The 19,993-nt window shown below is 45.8% G+C and overlaps 1 protein-coding gene across 1 annotated transcript in view; it reads right to left on the minus strand.

Annotated features, from left to right (window-relative positions):
* The window catches only part of Fchsd2 (FCH and double SH3 domains 2), a 239,774-nt gene extending 234,009 nt beyond the window's left edge, over positions 1–5,765 (minus strand). Inside the window, exons 1-2 of the mRNA XM_027942853.2 lie at positions 5,299–5,765; positions 3,451–3,548 (exon numbers count right to left, since the gene is read on the minus strand). Of these exons, the coding sequence (XP_027798654.1) occupies positions 3,451–3,548; positions 5,299–5,319 (119 nt within the window). The 5' untranslated portion in view covers positions 5,320–5,765. The remainder of the gene's footprint in view (positions 1–3,450; positions 3,549–5,298) is intronic.
* Positions 5,766–19,993: the final 14,228 nt, after the last annotated feature.

Raw genomic sequence — 19,993 nt, forward strand, 5'->3', positions numbered from 1 at the left:
CTGGCTTCCCATAATGTTTTGAATGGAATACTGTGTTAACCTACTAAAGCATGAGTATAGGTCTCTCTCTTCCTTTTTGTCCCATTGTATCTTTACAAACTCAACGATACCCTACTATAGTCCTCCACAAATGGCTTATAAAATATCCCACCTAAGAACAAATATGGTTTCTCCTGTACTGAGAACTGAACACAGGGGCACTTTACCACTTAGCTATACCCCAATCCTTTTTATTTTGACAAAGTCTAGGCTAAGTTGCTGAGGCTGGCCTCAAACTTGTGATCCTCCTGCCACAGCTTTCCAATTCACTGGGGTTATAGGTATGTGTCACCATTCAAGGCTGAATAAAGTACATTTAAATACAGTTATATTCACTTGACAATTCTGCCATTCCAAACTAAAGGTACAAAGACTAAAAATAAGCCAAGTGCAGTGGGGCAAGCCTGTAATCCCAATGACTTGAGAAGCTGGGGCAGGATGATCACAAGTTCAAGACTATTCTCAGCAACTTAGCAAGGCCCTAAGCAACTTAATGAAACCCTGCCTCAAAATAAAAAATAATAAGGGCTGGGGACATAGCTCAGTGGGAAAGCACATCTGCCTTCAATCCCCAGTACCAAAAAAAAAAAAGAGTAAGATTTAACCTCTAACTTCAAAGAATTCACAAGGTGGGAGAAGCCAGAAACATGTGAAAAATCAAACTCCTTTGAGACCACAGAGAATAATTTACAGAGGTAGTAATAGCATTTGCCATGTGAAAAAGTGGGAGGAAGGGTATTAACAGGCAGAGGGAACAGCAAACAAAGACAGACAACACACAACTAAATTAGTAGATGTCTTAAAGAGCCAAAGTAGGAGGAATAAAAAAGAAGGTTGCATGGGCATGAAACATGCCCACGTAACTTAGTAAGGAAACCTTGCAACTAGGTTGCTGAGCATCATGTATGTTATGACAAGGTGATGGGCCTTTATCCAGAAGTACACAGAGAGCTAATATATAATAAAATAACTGATGGCTAACTGATAACAATATGAAAGACATTAAAAAGGAGAGGTTGGGGGATGGAAGATATAAGGACACTGCTGGTAATTAGAATATTATTGTAATAATGTGGCCAAAATATCATGGATCAGCAATTATACAAACAATTAAACAGCAGCAGCAAAAGTGAAAATCTACCTCAACTTAGCTTAACATATACCACATCTACATGCAGTCATTTGATCTGTACAACCCTTCTGAATAAAGGCCACAACTGCCCCATTCTACAAATGGGGCAACTTAAGTGTAGAAAAATGAAGATATTTTAGAAGTCAGAACACCTTAGTAGGTGACAAGGCCTAGAAACAAACCCAGAGCTGTCTGCCATGTCCATATTCTTGACTATAAGCTCCTGCACCAAGGTACAGGCAATAGGAGAAAAGAGTAATCAGGAAGTTTTTAGAAGAGAAAATCAATAGGACTTAATGGCCATGACCACCCACACCCAACACAGGATCTTCACTTATACACTAAAGTTGCCTACCTGAAATGCTTCTGAAAATTGATTACTTCCTTCATCTAGAGATTTCAATTAAAGTATCTTCTTCATATACTTACTTACAAATGTTTAAGACCATGATAAAACTTTAGATATCTTTTTTTTTTTTTTGGGGGGGGGAGGGGGGCGGGTTTTACTGGGGATTGAACTGAGGCGCACTCAACCATTGAGCCACATCCCCAGCCCTTTTATGTATTTTATTTATTTATTTATTTATTTATTTTTTAGAAAGAGTGGGGGAGAGAGAGAGAGAGAGAATTTTTTAATATTTATTTTTTAGTTCTCGGCAGACACAACATCTTTGTATGTGGTGCTGAGGATCGAACCCGGGCCGCACGCATGCCAGGCGAGCGCGCTACCGCTTGAGCCACATCCCCAGCCCTTATGTATTTTATTTAGATAGGGCCTCACTGTTGCTGAGGCTGACTATGAACTCACGATCTTAACCCTCCTGCCTCAGCCTCCTGAGCCACTAGGATTATAGGTATGGGCCACTGCACCCAGCTAGCTTCAGATATCTTACACAGGAATTTTTAAATTTAAAAATTTCCTTGTGAGCAGGTGTGGTAGCACATACCTGTAATCCCAACTAGTTGGGAGGCTGAGGCAAGAGAATCACAAGTTTGAGGCCAGCCTGGGCAACTCAGAAATAACTGTCTCAAAAAAAAAACCAGCTCTAGGAATATAGCTCAGTGGTAAAATGCCCCGGGTTCAATCCTCAGTACCACAAAATACAGTACTTTTCAGTTGGAAAAACAACAATGTTGGTGAATCCAAGAGAGATGAGAATAGATTTATATGCCTTAGTCAGAAACCCTAAAAGAACAGGTATATAGCTGAAATGTTCATAAACAGTACATAAGGTAAATATGGAAAAGGAAAAAATGAAACACCTTAAACTAAAATCTTTGGGCTATTAGCAATTCCAAACAAATATACTTTATCATAATATTATCTAGTTAGTATTTTTTTATGAAACCAACATAAAGTTAGGCAATTGATGAGGCTTATAGATCCAACTGCAATTTGATAATTATATTACTAAAGTGAAATAAGAACTGCAACTACCATTTCAATATGCAAATCATCTTCTATCCCTTACAAAAGTATCTGTCGAACTGTCAGTTTTTACTATAGGATTGTTAAAAAAAAGAAGAGGGGAAGTGCGTTTCTTTCAATAAGTCATGCTTCACTCTGTAAGGAAAGATACTAATTTTCACAATGTTAGTTAAGATGTCTTATCTATTAAATTAAGTTATCTTGATTATAAATAAGTAACTTTAATTATAAAATAAATTGAAAACATAGTTCTCATTAAGTTTAACATTCAAAGACAGTTATGTGTCATGTTTAACAAACAGTGCTAGTATCTAATCATCAGGGGTTGAGTGGTTCACCCCAGATATTAACCATTAACCATAGGAGTTGATTTAAAAATCTGTGTAAAATTATACAGTGAATAATTGTTACAATTCAGTGGAAAGACATAAGTAAGAATTTTTACTTCAATAATTATAATTTGACTGACAGACTTTTAAGGCCCTTGTTTTTTTCATAATAGTATGTGTACATTATAGGTTCCTACACTACAGGGAAAAAGTTTGTATTGTGTTAGTTCCAGTTATAATTTCCAGCTGAGTCAAAGTTCTAACAGCCTTAAAACAGGAAATCCAAAAGGAAATTCCATCAGTAGATCCAAACAGGGTTGGCAACTCAAAGGTTCTTTGAAAAAGAGATATGGAAGTTCTCAAACTAGGAGCTGGGGCTGTAGCTCAGTTATAGAGCACTTGCCTAGCTCGTGTGAGGCACAGGGTTCGATCCTCAGCAACAAATAAAATAAAGGTATTAAGCCCATCTACAACTAAAAATAATTTTTTTAAAGTTCTCAAACTATTTACTACAACCTTACCTCATATCTTCAAGCAAATCACATTCTGCTTGATGTTTGGCTTGAAGTTTTGTCATCTGCTCAACTTGAATGTTTTTCAGTTCTTGTGTTACTTTCACCTAAAATACACCATATATTTATTAAGGCCATACTACAACTTGAACAAAAAAAAATTAAGAAAAACTCTTTAATATTTGTCAGAATATATACACCTCTTACTTTTCTCTCCCTAAAGAACATAAACCCACTACTTGCCATCTAGCTTCATTATTAAAGACATTTATTTAATAAAAAGGTAGTCAAATGACCTGTAACAGGCTGAATGAAAATACACTGGTATAAAATTATAAAAAGATGAAAAATAAACTGCCATTCTATTTCATGCACAAGCTCAGTACATACCTAGGTCCTCTAACAGTTTTAAAAGAGCCAGTCTTCTATTTCTTCCAAAAAAGATTCAGACATTAACCACCAGGAGAAGTGAGCAGAGTGTAGATGGGAGAGGAGAGCATAAGAGTACCTAATACCTAATGACCGAAGTTTATACAATCATGAAATAATATGCATGAATCAAACTACATAAATTATTCCATAATGGCTGCAAGAAAGCACACTGTCTCAGGATGATGCCCTCCACTCGCTGACAGCGCGTCAAATCACAATCTCACAAAGAAGAAAGCAAAAGTGACCTTCCAACATATGCAGTGCTTTTAAACTAACCCAGCAAGCCAGGCCGGGTGAAGGCTCCACTTTAAACAGCTAGAACCGCAAATGCCAGCGGGCCAGAGCCTCCAAGCCTGCCAGGCCGGACCTCAGGGTTCGAGGTTACAATCGTGGAATCCTGGCCGCTGGAGCGAGGCTACCCAGAGGAGTGGGAGTACATGTGCAAAAGAAAAGGTCTCACTTAACTGATCCCGGATTAAGAAAGAGAAAGAAGACACGGAAGAGTTAGGCATTCAGCAAATGTTTGCCCACGAGAGGAGGATAGAATGGCCTCCTCCACCCAGTGTCCACAGAAGACATTCAGTACCCATGTGCAGAATTTAAAAGACAAGGACACAGCCTCGGCCACTGGAAAAGCCAGAGAAGGGCGCAGCGGGAAGCTGCTGACAAGCCAAGAACACTCGTCACTCCCACCCTGACTATCCAAGGCCAGATCTAAGTGCACACGCCACGCACAGTGCACTGTCAAGGGTTCGGTTCTTGCCTTCCTGGGGGCAATGCCACCGCCTCCTCGCCCCCTGGCTGGGGGCGGGGCAAGAACCTCGTGGAAAGGGTGGGGGTAGAAAAACAGGATCCATCAATTCTTAATTTGCTTTTCCCTAGAGTGGGAGGGCTATGACTATTCCAACTTCTTTTCGGCAGCCCCGTGGGAAAACCAGGCCAAACCTTTGGACTAGGCTTGAAACAAATCCCCCGCAAATCTGCAAAAGGGCGGGGGTGGCGACAAGCGGCTGGAGGGCTCAAACCTGGTTCAGACTAAACAATCACACACGCACAAGGCTCTGCAAATCTGCAGGGGCTCCCCCGCCTCCCCTCAATGCGCCCCGAGAATGCACTTTGCAGCGGGCAGCACTGCCATGCAGGCGCACACATACAAATGCACACCCGAAACTCCTGTAAAATGTCTGGGGGCATCTTCAGTGCAGTGAAGGAGACGAACCCCGGCAGTCCCTCGATTGGAAAGGCACCTCACACACGCCCTCCCACAAACACCCGCCTGGAACCAGCGGCAACTCCGTGACAAGCCAGAGGCGAAAGCGGTCACGGCCCCTTGCGGGGAGGGGGAGGGGGCGCAGCGGTCGCCCCAGCCGCATTCCTAGTACGCATACCCTCCCGAACCCCAAAGCTCCACGGCTGCGCCCTTACCTTTCTCGGCGGTGGCTGCATGATGCTGAAGGGACATCAATCCTCCCCCGACGGCGGCGTTAGCAAGGACGAGAGGAGTAGGGCTGGAGAGGAAGGGGTGGCCCAGAGAGCAAGGGCACGAGTGTGTGTGTGTGTGTGTGAGAGAGAGAGAGACAGAGAGAGAGACAGAGAGAGAGAGAGAAAGGAGAGCCCTAGGAGGAGGACTCGCCCCAGAAGCAGCAAGGCCAGCAGGCAGCAAGAGGACCCCGGCCAGAGCGAGTATGAAGAGAGGAAGGAGGAGCGCCGGGAAGGCCTGGGGCCCGGCGGCCCGGGGGGTGTGTGAGGCAAGGAGGCGGAGACCACGAGGGGGCGGAGGCCAGGAGCAGGGGCGCTAGGGTCTCCCGACTAGTCCAGCCGCTGGTAGGGTGCTGCCGCGTCGCCCGCTCTCCCCGCCTGCCGCCTGCTCCCGTGCTCCAGGCGGACGCGGCGGCCCCCAACCCCACCCACTCCGGCAGCCCGGCCCTCGCGGTGCCCAACGCCCCCGCCCGGCCCCGGGAGGAGGAAGGCGGCGCCGCGCTCCCTGCTAGGGCTCCACCACTCAGGCCGCGGGAATTTCCGGCCCCACCGCGCGGCGCAGCGCCCCGCTCCGGCGGAGGAGGGAACCGCTTAGTCCAGCACCATCAGGTTAGCTGGCCCGGCCAGGCTGCAGCGGGGGCGCGAGGCCGCGGCGCGGGGCTCCGTATCATGATGGGGGACGGGGGGAACTAACGGATTGGTCGGAGGATGGGAGAGGTAGAAACTCTAGAGGAGCGCGAAAATTCCCCTATTTCTTTCCGTGAGTGGCACGTTCCAAACGCCTCCAGCCCCCTCCCCCACACCGGGAGTCTGCCGGGGGCTTCCCGCGCGCTTTCCCGCCAGCTCGCCGCGGCGCGCGCCTCCAGCTGGGGGCGCGCACGTGGGCGGGAGAGGGCCCTGCGCCGACGCACGCGCACAGGCCGCCCCCACCTCCTGCCGGCTTTAGCTGAGCGTTTGTGTCCGGGTAAAGGAATGGTGGGGGGAGACGCTCGTAGGGAGGTTTTTACAATGGGAAGGGGCCCGGTATGCCCATGGCAAGAGAGATTTATTTTTTTGCTTCCTCTCGGCTACTCACATCCCTCTTTACCTGCCAGCTAATTGTGCACAAGGGGTTGAGCATGGACAAATCCTTTTACAACTGGCTACAGGTGCCAGTCCGTTGCGATTTGGGGTGGGAAGTACAGAAGTAAGCGGTTGCTCTGCAAAAGAGAAAACGCTGTCTACTACAAGACAATCGGGACTCTGCTGAAAGGGAGCAGAGCAGTCTAAAAGACATTTTTCTACCGTGTCACAATGGGAAGGCAAGTATCTGAAGAAAAGTGGAGACTCTCCGAAGGTCACAGCAGAAGTAGAAATGAAGCACTGGGTTGGCTCCTCAACACCACATAAAAGTAAAGATAGTGTCCATCTAAAACTAAAAAATAAATATTTAAAGAAAAAGATACAGGGGCTGAGAGTGTAGCTTGGTAGTAGAGCACTTGCCCTAATATGTTTGAGGCCTTAGGTTGATCTCCAAAAAGAAGGGAAAGGAGGGAAGGAAGAAGGAAAGAGGTGGTGGGTGAGCAACATAGGGTAAAGTAGAAGAGGCAGTAGGGTACATAAAAGAAACCCCACGGCCCTTGTTTGGGAGTGAGGACCTCTGAGTGTCCTCAGTTCACTCTGCCTGCCCTTGACTGAGTGAACTTAGGGTGGCTCATCTACCAATGAGGATGCTTATCTAGGAAGTGTCCTCCCACTCACCGTCGTGCTCTGTCCAGACTATCTGCAGGCCCGGGTGTCAGCCTTCTTGGGTCCTGAAAAGAGTGGAAATGCCTCTTCCCCTTGCTCTGAGCCACAGGGCTGAGTGGAGAATGAGCTGAATCACCCCCACGGTTTTTTCAGAAGTTGGAGTTGCAGGCAATTGTTCTCAGAAGTGCAGTTCAGGCAAAAGAGGAAAGTGAGGCCTGCATAGACAAGGGTAACTTGCCAGGCTGCCACGTGGCCAGAAATTGGGAAGGTGGAACTTGACCTCAGGTGATTTACACTGAATCTAGAGTTTTAAGCAGGAAAGTGATAGAATCAGAGCTGTGCTTCAATAAGATTTATCTAGAGCTATGTATAAACTAGGAGACACACCCTGCTATTTCTGGTTTCCTTGAGGCTATTCAAAAATCAGCCCTCCACCACAGTCCTCAATTAGATCAGGGAAGGCCAAGGGCAAGGGAACAGGTGGGTGGGGCTCCTGAGCCCAGAGGACTATAGAGAGCAACAGCTACAGCCCTGACATGAGGTATAGAGGCTGGGATCCACTGGTTCAGTGCAGGATAATCCATTCCCTTGTTTTAGCCTTTGTTTCCTCACTTATTAAATGGAGTTATATCATACCATCCTCACAAGCATGTGTTAATTAGAGTTTCTCCTACCACAGAACCTAACACATACTCTGTACTCAAAAAATATTCATTGATTCATCATTGAGAAGGTATTTGCTGGGTCCTGCCTGTTGCCAAGACTTAATGCCAGGCATTGGGGGCAATAGGGGTAAGCAAGATAGAAGCAACCTAGGCTTTACCGGGGCTAAGTCCCATACCAACCATCCATAAATGACACTTCACTAGTAAGGGAGGGGTATCAGCACTTGCCTAAATGCAGTGTTCTGCAACAGCAGGTGCCTAACAAAGATTTGCTGAATCCTAGTCCTTAGTACAACTGCTCTGACCCAGAGATCATCCTCTCTTTGGCTTCCTCCTTGGGAAGTGAATACTGGGGATATAAAGTTGATGGATATTGGGAGATTTAGGATCCAGCCTAGACCACTGATCTCTGAGACATCTCTGGGCCTTTGTGCCATCTAAGAATAAGGTAAATGAACTCTAGAATCTAATAGGCTCTTTAGAGATGTAATCAGACCCTAGGAATTTATTTTATTTATTTAGGAGTCATACTTTGCCTGATTTGCCATCATTTAGAGTAGCAAATGACTTTCTGGAATGATTTCCCCTGGAGATTTGATAAAGAGCTAAGGGCAATATCAGCAGACTTACCTGTTGAATATGTTTTCAAAAATGTGATTTTTGAGGGTCTTGTGGTATGCCTCAGTGGTAGAGTGCTTCCCAGCATACTTGAGGCCCTGAGTTGGATCCTCAGCGCCACAGTAAAAAAAAAGAAAGAAAGATTTCTTTCTTTTTTTCTTCTTTTTCCACATTCCTTGGGATTGAAACCTAGGGTGCTTTACCAATGAGCTACATCATCAATACCACCATCACCCTTTTTTTTGGAGACATTTTTTTAAATGTTTTCACTAGGCATGGTAGCACATGCCTGTGACGTAGAAGTGAAATTACCTACCCAACCAAGGTCACACAGCTAATAAAGGAGAGGCAGGCCTGGCCCCTGCCTCCCAGTAACTAGGGAGACTGAGGCAGGAGATTGAAAGTATGAGGCCAGCCTCAGCAATTGAGTGAGACCCTCAGTGTTTTAACAAGATCATATCTCCAAATAAAAAGGTATGAGGGGGCTGGGGCTGTAGCTCAGTGGTAGAGCGCCTGCCTTGCACGTGTGAGGCACTGGGTTTGATCCTCAGCACCACATGAAAATAAATAAATAAAGATATTGTGTCTAAAAAAAAAAAATGGTATGAGGATGCAGCTCAGTGGCAAAGCACCCCAGGTTCAATCCCCAGAACCAAAATATATATATTTAACATTTACAGGTGCTTTATTCAAATGCTAAGTTTTCATGATTTTTCTGAATTAATTTTTACTGTACCCCTATGAAATAGTATTATTTTCTTCATTTTTATGGAAGAGGAACTGGAGACTCAGTAAAGATAAGTGACTTGCCCTGAAGTGATGAATTTGGGAAAAAACCTGATTCTTCCATGAAAAATGGTCCTCTGTGTAGAATGTTTAAAAGAATTGGGAGCGTTCATCCAGGAAAAATAAGACTGAAGACAATACAATTCATGTGTTCCAAACTCCATAGTACAGGGGAAGGAATTTCTGTGACCTGTGTAAGCCAACTTAAAATGTACCTCTTTGAACAAGGATGAGGACTTCCAGAGTCTTGCTTTTGCATTGTAGACGAGCACTGTGTTCCCAGGAAGATCTCTTAAGATTCTTTGGGGAAAGGGCTGCAGAGCAGAATGCACTGAGGCCCCAGTGACAGAACTGGGACAGGCCTTAACTGGGTCTCAGGAAGAAGATTTCTGAGTTCCCTCTGGAGGAGATGAGCTGCCCATCCCTGGGGCTGGGCAAGCAGGTGCTGGCTTTCTTATATCAAAGAGGCCACAGATAGGATTCTCAATCTGAAAAAAAGTTAATAACATCTACGCTTTATTTTGTTTCTTCCATGTTTCAAGCATTGAAATAGCCACATTATTTATATTGTTTCCAACCCTCATTATACATATGACCCCATTTGGACATTCACAGACTATAGCTTAGAAGTGAAATGACCTACCTAAGGACACAGCTAATAAAGGAGAGCCAGGCCTGGACCCTATCTCCCTCTGACTTTGAAGTTGTGCTCTCCCTCCAACGTCCTCCAATGTACATTTCTCCCAGAATGTGATTCTAAGATTAAGTCAGAGCCAGGATCAAAAGCATGCTTTGAACAGGTATGTAAGTGGGTATTAGAAGACCAGCTCTTCTGGTATTACACAGAACTTCGGGGAGAAACATCTCACTCCAGTCAGAATGGCAGTTATCAAGAATACAAACAACAGTAAGTGTTGGCAACAAAGTGTAGGAAGACAAAGTGTGCAGAAGCCCTTTACCAAAGCTACAGTAGGAAAAGCACCCCACAACAGGCACAAAGCATGCACCCAGGTCATACTTATACTCCATCCAAGGCCCTCTCCAGAAAATGTGGCCACCAGCCCACCTGTCCATACTATATACCAAGGCACCCCACACACACTCCCTGCAGCTGAGTTCCATGGCCCGCTCCACTCTGTCATTATCCCTGACACATTGGCACAGGCTACTCGGGAATGCTTGTCAGTACATCCAGATGGCAGCCATCCCTTCCTGAACCCCATCAAGCCCGCTGGGGATGCTACTGCAGACTGTGGACCTCACTTCCATTCACCTACTTCGAACTTGGGTCTCCTTTCCCTACCCTCCACTGCCCAACACAGCCCTCTAGTCAGCCTGGGTGGGCGTGTCTGTCTCCTCCTCTAACCAACTTCAAAACAATCTCAGCACATTAGAGCCAGGCATGATGACATGCACCTGAAATCCCAGCTAGTCAACAGGCTGAGGCAGGAGAATTGAAAGTTCAAAGCTACCCTAGGCAACTTAGTGAGAACCTATTTCAAAATAAAAAGGGATGACGATGTAGCTCAGTGTTTAAAGTGCTGTGTATAAGTATGTATGTTTATATGTATAAAGCCTTGGATTCAATCCCAGTACCATTTAAGAAAAAAAAAAAAAAACTGCAGCACTTGGGAAGAGACCTGAAGGTCAGTGCTGACAGAAGAGAGCAAGGGCTCACATTGAGTTCGTGGCAGAACTAGCCCTTGGGTTCCATTCAGTATCATTCAACAAGTCTCTTGTTCTGCTCAAAAAACTTAACACCAAAAAAACAAAGAACCCTATCAATAAATCAGCTAAGGAGATAAACAGACACTTCTTAGAAGAAGATAAACAATCAGTCAACAAATATATGAAAAAAAAAAGTTCAACATCTCTAGTAATTAAAGAAATGCAAATCAAAACTACTCTAAGATTTCATCTCACTCCAGTCAGAATGGCAGTTATCAAGAATACAAACAATAGTAAGTGTTGGTGAGGATGTGGGAGGAAAGGCACACTCATACATTGCTGATGGGACTGCAAATTGGTGCAATTAATCTGGAAAGCAGTATGGAGATTCCTTGGAAAACTTGGAATGGAACCACCATTTGACTGAGCTATCCAACTCCTCAGTCTATACCCAAAAATTTAAAATCAGCATACTATATAGTAATCCAGCTACATCAATGTTTATAGCAGCTCAGTTCACAATAGCTGAACTGTGGAACCATCCTAGATGCCCTTCAACAGATAAACGGGTAAAGAAACTATGGTGTATGTGTATGTATGTATGTATGTATGTATATATATATGTATATATATATACACACACACACACATACATACACACACACAATGGAATATTAGCATTTAAAAAGAATAAAATCATGGCATTTGCAGCTAAATTGATGGAGCTGAGAATATCATGCTAAGCTAAGTAAGCCAATCTCAAAAAACCAAAGGCAGAATATTCTCTCTGATAAGTGGATGCTGATCCATAATGGCAGGAGGAGGCACGGGAAAAATGAAGAATTGTTAATTGGGCAAAGGGGAGGGGGGTAAGGGAAGGGAGTATGGGGAGCAGGAAAGATGATAGAATGAGATGGACATTATTATCCTAGGTACATCTATGACTACACATATGGTGTGACGCTACATCGTACAGCCAGAGAAATGAAAAGTTGTGCTGCAGTTGTGTACAATGAGTCAAAATGCATTCTGCTGTTATATATACCTTGTTAGAATAATAAATTAATTTTTTAAAAGTATTTTGTTCTGGGCTTAGTCAAGAGAAGGTCTATGGGGTGAGACTTGGGCCCTAATCTCCAAAAGCTCCAAGTCTTAACAAAATTGATTAAAGATCACAGCAGTGAATGGGGGATATGTAAGGCCAGGAGAATCATAGGAATTCAGGGCCCCACTAGAAGGTAGCAGGAGTCTAAGGCCAGAGGCAAGTCCCTAGGAAGCAGGCAATGGGGCAGGTAATGATCTGGTCAATTGGTACCCCTGCCAGGGAGTATATATTACGATTTAGGGGATGAGGGAGGATGAAGAGCTCATCTCCAGGCTATGGTGGGAGCTGGCAGACAGGTGATTTTGACATCAAGAGACAGGAAAGCAGACTTGTAGCCCTATCTTTGCCAAGCACTTTCTGAATGTGATCTCTGGCACATCACTGTCCTCAGCCTTGGTTTCTACATCTGTAGAATGTCTTGTCTTCCTCCCAGGTGTGCTGTTGTGAAGATTAAATGAAATATCAAGCATATGATCTGTAAAGGGCTGAGGAGCCATGTAAGCCAGAGACTGCCGACTGGGATGCAGCAGGGAAAGCTAAGTGATGCCTATGTGGGACGCTGACGGCAGCCTTCCACCGGGAGCTGCACTTTGATTACAGCTCTGAAAACCAGGCACGAATGAGTAGAACAGTCAGGTGTGGGTGGAAGGGTGAAGTTTCTGGGGTTTTCAGTCAGGCAACCCTGAGTTAGATGTCTGGTTACTCCTCTGCCTAGCTTTGGATTCTTGATCAAGTCTTTAAACTTCTTTTCATCCAGGTTCCCTCATCTATAAAAGGGGAAGAATGACTGTTTGCAGGTTTGTGGTGGGAATTAAGTGGGAATATTTATGTAAAGTGCCTGCAACCATGCCAGCCCTCAAATGTGAGTTTTCCCTTGTATGAGCATTCCTTCATTTTGTTCTGGTTTTGTTTGTCAATTTAAAAAATAAAAAGAGGAATTCCCATGGTGAGGGGAGATTGATCCTGATTATAGTTCCAGTTCTGTCCCTGACTCACTGTGAGGACTTGGGAAGTCCCTGCTTCTCCCTCAGCCACTGTTTCCTCATCTGTAACACCAGAGGTTCCACTAGAGACTTCTCCAAGGCCCAGCCTGGGAGGCATAGAGTACTTCCTACCAACCTGTGGGCCCCTTCCATGGAGAGGACCCCACACACACACTGAGACTGAGCTAGGGAAGGAGCTTCAGTCAGGAACCAGAGGAGAAAGATGGAGTTGTGGGCGAGGGAAAGCACAATGGGATGTGGCAGCCCTGCCACCACTGTGTGGGCAGACCTGTGAGGAGAGCAAGCCCTGCTCAGTTTAGGCAACCTGCCTGCCTATTTTCCCACAGCCTGCCCAATTGATGCCTAAAATGCCTAAACAAAACAGCTTCCCTGCTCCCTACTAGAGGGAGGGAAGCCAAAACGAGCGTCCTGAAGGGCTGGCAGACACCCTGGCATCATGCCTGTCTTCCCTGGGCACCCGCCCTTCCCCTGTCTGCAGCACCACCCTCAGCCAAAGCAGGCCCAAGGCGTGGAGAGGAGCTTCCCAGGGTCTGCACTCCCCTCCTGTATCCAGCCTTCCTAAGTGTACACCCTCGGCTCCTAAACCTGCCTGTCCTCCCAGGCAAACTTTGCTGTGAGACGTGATCTAATTCTCACTCAACTGCTGTGGGCAGATCATCTGGCATCAGAATGCCAGGAGCTGCTGTCAAGTCGCCATGGGAGGGAATTCCCTGGCTCAGAAAAGCTCTTCCAGCGGAAGGGAACAGGTGGCGAGTCTCCCTGAAGAGACAGATGCCACCCACGATGTAGGCAAAGCCAATTCTAGGGTGAGGAGCATCAAATCCACCACCCCCAGCCTTCTGTCTGATACTTGTCTACACTGGGTATATTAATACTAACTCAGCTTTATTATAGTTACTATCTGGCAGATACCACTCCAAGCATTTCATGCAAATAACTAATTTAATTCTCACAACCCAGGTACTATTATTGGCCCCATTTTATAAATAGGTCAGGTAACTTGCCCAAGTAACAGAGCCAATAAGTGGCAAACAGATTTGTACCCAGTTGATCAGGCCAGTCTATTGCTGTGCACTGCTGTGTTGAACTGCCCCAGGAACACAGCATCCCCCATAAGCCCAATCTACACTTGGAACATATCAGGATGCTTGTCCTAGTATAGATCCCACACCTTTTCCCAGACTTGCTGAGACTTAAGAATCGCCTCATATAAAACATACCTCCCTTGGGGGCTGAGGGTATAGCTCAGTGTTAGAGCACCAGTTTAGCATGTGTGAGGCCCTGGGTTTAATCCCCAGCACCAAGATGCAGCCCCCACTTGAGAAAGGTATTCATTATATGAATGTATGCCCCCGACTTCCTGAGCCTCTGCCCATGTCTAAAATGGGGTTACAGTTCCCCGCCCTCCCCATTTGCAAGTGAGGCTGTGTGTTGAGCCAATGTGTGTGTCTGCACTAGCTCTGCTTGGGTGTCAGGAGTTGTTTACAAGCACACCCAGCTGGCTCCTTACAATAGCTATAATAATAATAGCTAACGTTTTTTGAATGTTTAGAGAGCACCAGGCACAGCTCTCAGGGCTTTGATGTTTTAACCCAGTGATTCTCTCAACCTCCATTATCTCAATTTTAAAGATGGGGTTAAGTAAGTTGCCCAAGATCACACAATTAGTAAGAAGCAGGACTACCAGGCGGCCCTGTTCCCGTGTCGTGTCCTGAAGTTAACCACTCCATCATAGTTGCTGGACTCACCAGCCCCTCCTCATGGGAACTGGACTGCCAAATTTAACTGAGGAAATAGGTACTGCATCAGTAGTGCTCAGGGAGGGGAGAATGAAAATGGATTAAACAGAGTTCTCAATTTAGATGAAGAGACAAGGTCTAGAAACCCCTTATTATTGTTTGAGGCTGAGTAAGAAGTTCCAAAGCACAGGATTAAGTGCTGTGGTAGTTCCAAATGGAGGAAGCCTGCCTCCAACCTAAAGGAGAGGACCCAGGAAAGCTGCACTGGGAGTGGGACCGGGAGCGAGGTACTCCCAACAGAGGAATCATGAAAGCACAAACCACAGGCTAGATGGGCCCAAGCTATGTCTGGGGACAGTCTTGAACAGAGAATCTTAGGAAATGAGCCTCCAGTGGTGAACTGTGGCCTTGGATTCCCCTCTTGGATGTTTGCTTTAAATTTTAAAAGCAGTGCCACTGTATGTATTTATTATGCTCTGTAATAGTCATCCTAACAGTATCCCCACAAACACCCCACCCCATAGGCCTCTGGGAAATCTTATTTGTCACCCTGTTTCCAGAACCTAGGACAAGGTGTGGCACCCAGCAGGCATGCTGGATTAATGGATTTAAAAGCTTAAAGATGCAGAGGTTGACCAGGAGTATAGACAGCCAGCTCTGACAGGCTGAGGGAAGGTGTACTTGAAGGTCTATGTGGGCCTGTCTTCTGCTGGCTCATAGCCAGCCCTCTGTCCATCTGCTGCTTCTGTTAGGGCGAGGCTTATGAGCAAATGACCCTTAAGAAGAGGATAGAATGGGTCTGAAGGACAGCATGCCTTGGCTGGGCCAAACTAATTCTAATGTCTTTTCTCTCTGCCCATTGAGCACTCAGCCTGTGGTCTTGGCTAAAAGTGTGGGTCAAGTTCTAAGTCAGACTGACTAGTTTATTGCTTTTATAGCTACATAAACCTAACTGCATAATCCAGATATTGGTTCCTCTAGGAAACCATCTCACAACACCTCCTTCCACTGTGTTCCACTCTCAGTCACTGTGGGTATTGGGAAAGTCACCTTTGAGGCCATGTGGCTCCATCATTGACTAGTTATTTTTTATTTGTCTGTTTATTGGCAATGCTGGGGAGAGAAATCAGGGCTTCGCCCAGGCTAGGCGAGTCTTCTGCCACAGAGCCCCACAGTCCAAACTCTCTAGTTCTTAACCATCAAGACCAAAGAGTTCTTTATTTATTTATCATTTTTAATCATTTTGAGACAGGTCTCATTAGAGCCTTGCTAAATGCTAAGGCTAGCTTTGAACTTGCAATCCTTCTACCTACTTCAGCCTCCCGAGTCACTGGGATTACAGTTGTGTACCACCATGCTCAGGATGACCAGAGAGTTCTTTCTAGATGGTAGAAGAATAAATGTAAAAGTGAAGCTTCACCTTTCCCCTCTGGAGCAACTGGTAAAACCTCCTGCAATCCAGTGCTGATCACAGGTAAGCTACTTGTATCAAGGCCATTGGGTTATCCAGATATTCTGTCTAGGAGCTAATTTTCTAAAGACTGTTAAGTCTCCACTTGCACCCTCACCCAGCCCCACGCAGTGTCTCAGGGGGCTGACTCCTGGGGTCTGCACCACCAGGCCCCCTTGCCAACTGACTTCCACATGCGTTGATTCAGACAAGGAGGAAACTAGAGGATGAGAGAAGAGAGAGGTCAGGGTTTTCCCCGCCTCCTCCCTCCTTGATCACACTTCCTGCCAGCAGCCCTACTACCTCTCACTGGGCTCCTGCAATGATTCCTGACCCCCTTCACTCCTAGGGGTAAGTTTCCCATTCTTGCCAGTGTCTGACTGGTTGCCTCGCCCTCCTTTTGTTTGTCCCTTTAGTCTAGCCACACCTCAGTACAGTAGTCCCTTCACTGAAGCCTCTTCCTGACTAAAACAGGACATTCCACCTGGATCTGCTATTCACATGAGTCAGGTCAAGACTTTCCCCAGAAGAAAAACCACCTAGTCCATGAACTTCCATGTCCCCGTTCTAGGACAGGCACACATAATGCTGGCTCCTTTGGATGCTTCAGGGCTCTGATTCTGACTAATCTGACACTCCCAAGTACTCTTGTGGGGGTGGGGGGAGCACCTGAAGCAAGGTAACAGCCACTGAGGGTAGGAGGTGATTTTAAGCAAGACAACAGACCTCTACCTGTGGCAGACAGTCACTGCTCAGGCTGCATAAACAGTAGGACTACAGGAAGCCCAGGAATGGCAGTGACTGGGGCAGGCTTTCTGGAGGACCTGGCAGGAACCCTGGGGTGCTGGAAAGGTAGGGGCGGGGCCAGAGAAAGGCTTATCTCAGGAGAACAAGTTGAGCAAAAGCTTGGTAGAAGGAAGTAGGATTCTTTTTTTTGGTGCTGGGGATTGAGGAAGTAGGATTCTTGAGGTCAGGAACAAGGGGCAGGGACTTGGGCACACTGCCCCTTGGCTTCCCTCAGAGCAAAGTCCCTCACCTTGTGACATGCTAAAACAGGACTCCAGCCTGAGGACCAGGTCTCTGCAATCCTCCACAAGCTACCCCCTACCAAGGTTAGGCTGCCAGTCATCCCAACCCTTTCACTTCCCTTGTTGACCACACCTGCCATAGCCACAGAAGGGCCAGGTTTCAGTTCTCATTTCCTCCATACCTCTGTAGACTCCTGAAAAGTTTCAATTTCTTGACAGGGGCTAGGCCTGACACCTGACACCCTCAGTCACTCCTGCCTCTGCCCCCCTATAGTCACTTCAAGCCAGCACTCCTGCCTTCTGCCCTCCTGGCAAGCAAAGCAAGCTCTCTCTCTATGTGCTCTTCTGCTGAGGACCCTTCCATGGCTCCCTGCTACCTTCCAAATTAAACCCAAGCCTTTTAACATGACATTCAAGGCCTTTCACGGAGAGATGTCAGCAAACCTACCCAAGCTCATCTCTCAGGCCCATTTTGTTGTCCCAAACGTACTTTAACAGCAACTCATCAAGTTCTTTGTATTTGTTTTTTTTTTTTTTTTAATTTATTTTTGTGGTGCAGGGGATTCATGTATTCTAGGCAAGAGCTTTACCACTGAGCTAAACCCTGGGCCCTTTTTATTATTATTATTATTATTATTATTATTATTATTATTATTACTTAGAGAGAGAGAAAATTTTTTAATATTTATTTTTTAGTTTTTGGTGGACACAACATCTTTATTTTATTTTTATGTGGTGCTGAGGATCAAACTCAGCACCCCGTGCATGCCAGGCAAGCATGCTACCACTTGAGCACATCCCCTGGGCTCAATTATATATACATAATTTTGAGACAGGGTCTTGCTAAGTTGCCCAGGCTGATCTCAGACTCGTGATCCTCCTGCCTCAGCCTCCTGAGTTGTTGGGATTCCAGGTGTGAGCCACTACACTTAACCGTAGCATGTGCTTTCATCAACTTCACACTTCTGAAGATGCTGTTCCCTCTCCTTTCAACACCTTTTCCCCTGTTCTTTGCCTGATAAGCTCACATTCATTCTTTAAATGCCAGCTAAAAACCCCTGCTTCTGTCCTTCCTCCTTTCCCTAACTCAGAATTAATCCCCCCAGGGTTCCAGAACCTTGTTCAAATCTTAATGATAGCACTAAGCATAAGATAAATGAACTTCTATTTAGCTACATCCTTTTCTGAATTCCTCTTTCTTTCCAGACCCTGTCCTCAGCTGGGACACTGATAGCTATGTGTTGGTGGCAAGCCACCCAATCCTCTCTGGAACTTTCCCTGAGCCCCTTGGCTCCATTAAATTCTCTATGTCCAAAGCTTTTTGGAACTGCACAGGCATGATTAACCCATGATCCCCTGTCACCAGGCTATGATTCCCTTGCCAATATGGTAACAGGCTAGGTTCCTTTACTCAAACTGTCCCTGTATCCCCAGTACTCACCATTCCAGAAATCCTTATTGCCCAAACCATATCCATTTTTTTTTTTTTTTTTTTTTGCAAATGGAAAATCGGATCCCAAGAGGCACAGAAATTTGCTTAACACTGTGACCCAGCTTCAGGGTTTTCCCTTTGCCCTCCCCCCAAACTCTGAACCATTCTATTCTCCAAGGATGGCCCCTGGCCTAGACCAGGGCTATAGACCAGAGAGCATTTCTGCACCAGACTTCATCTATCACTGTCCTGTGGGCTTTCAGGCAAGAAGCTACCAGATGCCCAGTTTTACTTCCTTCCTGGCTTCGGAGACCATGCAGAGAGCAACCGTCAGACCTCAGGCACTTCCGTTTCCACCAGAGCCAGGCTTCCTTTTAACTTCTTCTGTAGCAATCAGACCATGGGCCATAGCCTCTGTGCCAGCGTCTGGACAGTTTTGCTTTTCCTTGTGGGCCCAACCCAGGCAGCATTAGTGGGTTATATACTGCCTTCTGCCAAGGACAGACTCTACTCTTTGGGGTTTGTGGCAGGAAAACATTATTACCCCAAAACCCTGGAGACTGGGGTCTTGACCTTGATGAAATCTCATTTGATATATATGGTTGGGAACAGAGGTCTCCCATGAGGAAACTCCTGGAGAATCATGAGCCCTTATATCTCTTGATGAAAATTGTTCATTTTAAAGATAGGGAGACCTTGGCCCAGAAAATGACTTGCCCAGAGCAGAATACAGTAATGTATCCAGGGACATTTATTTGTAAAGAGGCCTGACCCTGAACTAAATGGTCCCAACCTATGGTGCTCTGAAGTGCCAAAGTGCTTTCACCTGTGTGATATTGTACTTTCTTTTTGTTCTTGTAAGGTATTGGGGGATTGAACCTAGGTCCTCACATGTGCTAGGAAAGTGCTCTATCACTGAGCTATACTCCCAGACAAAATGTTATTTTATTTTGAAGTGGGCTCTCACTCTGTTGCCCAGGTTGGTTTGAACTTCTGTGCTCAACTGATCGTCCTGCCTTAGCCTCCCAAGTAGCTGGGACTGCAGATATGTACTACCACTCCTGACCATGCTTAATTTTTCTATCTCCCACTAGCAGCCTTCCAGGTGCCTCCCTTTCTGCAGCCCTGGTGAGCACTCCCTGATCGTCTCTCTTCAGCAGCCGCTTCCTCCCCACACTGCCCACCACTTAACCTTTAAACCATTCCCAACCAGGTCACCGTAGGCTTAAATGTGTAAAGTACAAGTGAATGGGTTTATATCAAGGGCTGAGGAACATCTTCTGGATACCCAGGAAACTTTTATGCTAAGTCTGGTTTTTGCAGCCCTTCTTCAGCAGAGAGAAAAGTCCAGACACAAAAATGGAATTCAAGAATATATTTTCACTGCTCCTTATCAGTCCTTCTTACTAGCTCACATT

Source organism: Marmota flaviventris, chromosome 9, assembly GCF_047511675.1.
Source record: "Marmota flaviventris isolate mMarFla1 chromosome 9, mMarFla1.hap1, whole genome shotgun sequence".
Lineage (NCBI taxonomy): Eukaryota > Metazoa > Chordata > Mammalia > Rodentia > Sciuridae > Marmota > Marmota flaviventris.